The sequence below is a fragment of the Notothenia coriiceps genome, unplaced genomic scaffold (genome assembly GCF_000735185.1).
Source record: "Notothenia coriiceps isolate Sejong01 unplaced genomic scaffold, NC01 NC01_scaffold00036509, whole genome shotgun sequence".
Lineage (NCBI taxonomy): Eukaryota > Metazoa > Chordata > Actinopteri > Perciformes > Nototheniidae > Notothenia > Notothenia coriiceps.
The window spans coordinates 413,150-418,362 of NW_011369210.1; the positions used below are offsets into that span (position 1 = coordinate 413,150).

At 38.6% G+C, this 5,213-nt stretch overlaps 1 protein-coding gene across 1 annotated transcript; it reads right to left on the reverse strand.

Annotated features, from left to right (window-relative positions):
• Positions 1-4,050: 4,050 nt before the first annotated feature.
• ripply2 (ripply transcriptional repressor 2) lies at positions 4,051-4,608 on the reverse strand. Its single transcript, XM_010792527.1, has 3 exons — positions 4,483-4,608; positions 4,302-4,372; positions 4,051-4,216 (listed from the first exon to the last, which is right to left on the reverse strand). The coding sequence occupies exons 1-3, from the start codon at positions 4,606-4,608 to the stop codon at positions 4,051-4,053; spliced, it is 363 nt and encodes a 120-aa protein (XP_010790829.1).
• Positions 4,609-5,213: the final 605 nt, after the last annotated feature.

Genomic DNA, 5,213 nt, shown 5'->3' on the forward strand with positions numbered 1-5,213 from the left:
AACAGCTTGACTATCTTTAAAAACACAACCAGTAATAAAAGTATTCTGACCTGGTGCAGCAATGAGGCAACAAACAACATGTCCATAGAGAGAAGGTGTGACTGTGAGAAGCATGCCACCGGCTTCACTGGGTCACACTTCGTCACCTCATCAGGGTGTGTGTGATCACACCAGAACCCAGTCAGAGTTCAGAAGGGCAGGCCAGCAGTCAGACTATCTAAATTAGTTGTAGTTAGTAAATCACACAAAGTAACTTCTTCATTGACAGTATGTTTGCATGATCACAAATATTCAATTTCAAGCAACACCCTATAATGATTTATTTTATTACAATTGCCTAAAAAATATAACTTTAAAATGTTAATTATGATCTACAGGGGGGAAGTTTTAAGTAAACACACTGGAACATGGGAATAGTGATTTCCATCTCTTTATATTTTTGTTTTTAAAAGGACTTATGAATTATAACTGCAGGCTGGTTTGTTCAGAGGCAAAGAGTGTGCTTGGCAGAAGTGAAACATGTGACCTCAGGGGTCAAACATGGGACTGAACAGAGTTTACCCCTTAGGTGTGTAATCCTCACGCCTAACTTCGCACCAGGTCCTGGGAAAAGGCAGCGTGCGTCTCAAAAGTTGAAACTGTGCAAAGTTCACAGATGTTCACAAAGTTCAGTAAGTATAAGAAAGCATGCAAAAATATACATTTATACATTTTAATTCATCATATTTTGCATGTACATTTTATTGTAAACACTTCAGTCATTCAAAAAGGACGTTCTATGACTGACACTGCCCAGTATACAGCTATTGGGGGACCCATTTTTGGGGCTACATTTATTTGTATCAATTTCCCACTGTTACCAATATAACCTGTATTGGAAAAGCTACTTTAAAATTATAATATCTAACTATTGTAAGAGGTTGGGCCACAGCAAAGTTATCCAGGGGGTAGGAATCGAAATGTTTAACTAAAGTTGCAATGAAAAAGTAGCTTGAAATACTTTGTAAAACCAAATGATAAAACACAGGTAACACAATCTCATACAAATAAGTCACATGCCACTTAATTGAGTTTATTTCAATAAGTGCCAACTTCACTTTATCTGTCTATAAGATCTAACATGTACAATCTTAATAACTAAAGCAGTTTTCAAACGCTTTTTTAGACAGTATGAACAGTTTGAACACTGGTTTGTTCACACAGAGCGGAGCATGACTCCTGACATTTCCCTGTGTTTGATTTTTATATTTGCGATACATAATTTATTGCCTTCTATTTGCTAACGCAGTAAAGTGTTGTTTATTGCAGCACTTTGGCTACACCAAAAATCGTTTCCCAAAGAGCGAAGGGATGAATAACAGTATAGAGTATAAATAGTATACTATAGAGTAGCAATGGTTAAAAAAAGTTTGTAGTTTAGACAAAGAAATTGCTGAAAGTATTTCCAGTACTACCCAAGCAAATATGAATGTCTTTAACCTACAGTAAAATTGAGTTAGACGACTAGTTTACCATGTGTAATTGGTAATGTATATATATGTAGATAAAGCCACTAAGAAATGTCTGCGTCAGGTGACCTACAGTTTGTGCAGTAAAGTTTAGAAGTGCCTCAGACCAGGCATGAGTCCCTGGCTAGGTTAAGTCTGGAGGTGAGCAAACTTCACACCCATGTAAGTGACACTACTAAAACCACTAGCTCTGACACCCAGGCCTGGGAAAGTCTCGACCGTGCAGGCCAGGGTTGAAGAGGTTATCAGAACATCATCTCCAACTCCTAATGTCAGGTCTGCGTATGAATATTCAATTAAAATGTGAGACTCAGTAACCTTTAAATGCCCAAGCAGTCAGTAAAACCTTTTCTATTGCTTTTACACCTATAAAGATCCTCTCTACAGCCATGTTACTGGTTGTTGTATCAATGCAGGTGTGAAAAGTAAAATGTGAATGGAAATCAGTGTGTTAATTATAATAAATGTCTTCCTTGTAATTAGTACACAGTCTGTCTAATGCAGGTCCCTGGTTCAGTGGCAGTGCAGCACGCCTGGAGCAGTCAGGGGTCACCATGTTTCACGTAGATTAGGTGTGTAGTCTTTGCACCCTGCACAACACCTACAGATGATCCCAAGGGTTCCCACGGAAAGCCTGAGAGGTTGGCACCGGGGTAATTTAAAGAGTTCATGTCAGTAAGTCAGAACATTTAAATATCTTAAACAATTACCCCCCTGATAACACATATTTAACTGAGCACACAAAACATGAAAAGTCTTCTAATTGTATGGATGCAAGCAATAGTTTTAAGATTCTCAAAACTGTGCATTTATAACTACATCATGTTTGAACGATATTTCATATGCAAAAACTAGAATTTTTATATGAGGTCATCATGATCACATTCAATATTCAATGTGTTAAAAGTACCCCTTTTATAACAGGTGACACACATTATTTTTGTAATTTTAGATCCAACTGTTCAACAGAATGTATCCACCAGCAGACATCACTGTTAAGCTGCAGCCACTGTAACTGTGACACATAAAACAAGTTTAAAACGGCATTCATATTGCAGCATGGCATTCAAATATTGTTATGGTTGATTTACTAACCTGGCCCCGCATTTGTCATTTGGTTTGTTGTCATGTAACTGAATGCAAGTGTGTTCTCCCTTTTTCTTTCTTCTTTTCTGTTTTCTCATAAAACTACAGCACAGTAACTGGAATGCTTGAAGAAGTCCTGGGCCTCCAAATTCGTTTTAATAACATTTGTGCTCTTTATCTAAGTAGTCCAAAAAACTATTATAGACACACACGTAACTTGTGCTAGGCTGAATTTCCAGAAATGTGTGTATATGTATCTAATGATGATTTGGAGGGGGTGGTGTACATAGCCTATGCACAGAGCCAGTGGCGATCCTAGAGTCGGTGGGGGCCCTATATGCCAACATTCACTGGGTGCCCCTCGAACCAGCATTTCCTCACCACCTACAGCCTGTTCGCAAGGGGCGCCCCTGCACAGAGCAGGAGGAACAAGAGCTCAGTAAAAACCCTACACTTTTTTCCCCCAGGTAACCATAATGTGCTAATCCAGCCTGCATTCTTGTTTTGTCTGATAATAGACTGGTTTTGTGTTGACCACATTTTAGTTGAGACATATTCAGTCAGTGTGTTGTTGAACAATTCATAAATTGAAGTTAATTTCTCAAGTGGAGGAAAACTGTCATAAAACGTTTGCTGGCAAACCCAACCCTATGTAGTCTGTCCCAATGTATGGAGAATATTGATATTTGTTCTGTCTCTGCCAGTGATCATTGTCTAAGTTTGTGGTTTCATTGGGGTCAATAGTTTCCATTTGACTATCTCACCGGCGTCACCGCAGACCTTTATGCTCCCCTGACCCGGGTGACACCTTCCACATGTCACGCAGTTTCCGCACTTCAGGCGACATTGCGCAGGAAATGGCACCTTACTTATCCATGGGGAAAGAGCTTTTCAGCCATGTGTCACGTAAACAGAATAGAAAAACTTTACTCTGCTTCAACTTTTATTAAAAGAGGTAACTTAGCCCAGACGTGTCTGTAAGCTCCAATAAATAAATAATTAATACATGATGTGAGATGCTTCGAGTATAAAGCAGAAAAGTCCCTGATAGACTTCACGTTATGCAGAGACAAAGTAATCCTGAAGCCTGTTGACTATACTTAAAAATTGTATTTAATTATTTTATAAAGAGTATATTAATTTGCTTAAACACTTAATTTACTATTTATTTCTGTCATAACTGCTTTGATTTCGAGTGTGTCACTGGTTTACAAAAACCCTGTTTCATATTAATAATAGAGCCCGAGACAACGACATTCGTTTTGCATTTTATTGCAAATCTCAGCAAAGTACAAAAGATGTAGACATGTCAAAATAATAACTTAACGATTCACATTCTTGTTTGGTGAAGAAGTAAAAAAAAAGGCATATTTACATATTTACAGCAATAAGTTATTATTAAATATATTATCACATTATGCAGCAATTTGCTGTTGAAGGCTTGAGAGAGCCATATTTAGTTGAGCTCCTTCTCCATCTCCTCCTCTTCATCATCATCGCTGTCTTCATCGCTGCTGGAGTCTGAGTAAAGGCAGATGGTCGCTTGGACGGGATAGTTGCGCAGGAGCATTTCTGCATCCTGGTACAGATAATCGAAACATCTTGATTTTGGCCAGTACAACCTTTAAAAAGAGAAAAGACTATAAGACAAATGTACAAAAAACCTGCATAAGAAAAAGATCATTGAATGAACCAAACTGTACTTACTTCACTGGGTGAACGACCTGAGAAGCTTTGAGGTCTTGTGCAGCAGAAATGTCTCCTTGAATAGAGTGAGCCTGGAAGTTAAAACAAAAGAACCTTGTTAAGTTCTTTATCCATCGAACAGCACGTGTTTAAATACATTTACAAATAACTTAAAAAGTCAGATCATGTCGTCTACACTCACCATGTGTGCGGTATTGTTGTTCTCTGTTCCAGTCCATGGTCTCCACATATGACCGGACTGCTGAGTCCCATTGTTTCCATGAGAAAAAACTGAAGGTAATCCAACGTTGTTATTCATAGCCTCCATGGTTTCTTGTGTTGGTTAGTCCTGCTTGGAGTCTTGAGAGGAAGTGTGGCTGAAGGCAGGAACCTCCTATTTATCCGGGCCCGGCAGCCCGGGCCAAATTGCGCTTTCACCCGTCCCCAAGTGTCTCCATGCGCCATGGTGTTCAGGTGCGAAGTCACACTTAGGCAAACTCCAGCCATATGGCCACTTTGTTTCTTAAGAATGACCTTATAATCGAGATAAGGTAATCTATCACCAGCAAAATGTGTTTTGGAAAATAAACAATATAAAATAAATATATATCATGACAGACGTGCACAACACAGACACGTCAACATAAAGTGCATGTACATTATGTGCAACACAGCCCCTCATTTTACACCCTCCTTATTTTTATTGAGTTAAACAAAAAAGATTTAGGAGATCTACTAATAGAGGGATGAAACAGGTATTTTACATATTAAGGCATCTTCTCCTGTGTTGAAACCCCAGAGAGTATTTCTAATGGGATCAGTTCGTTTTCTGATACATGATCTGGAAGGGGTTTGCCATACATTTCCATTTGTATGTAAAATAAAAAGCATCTCTCGCAAGAAATTGGCCTATTTTAAACAGTTTTCCAAGAT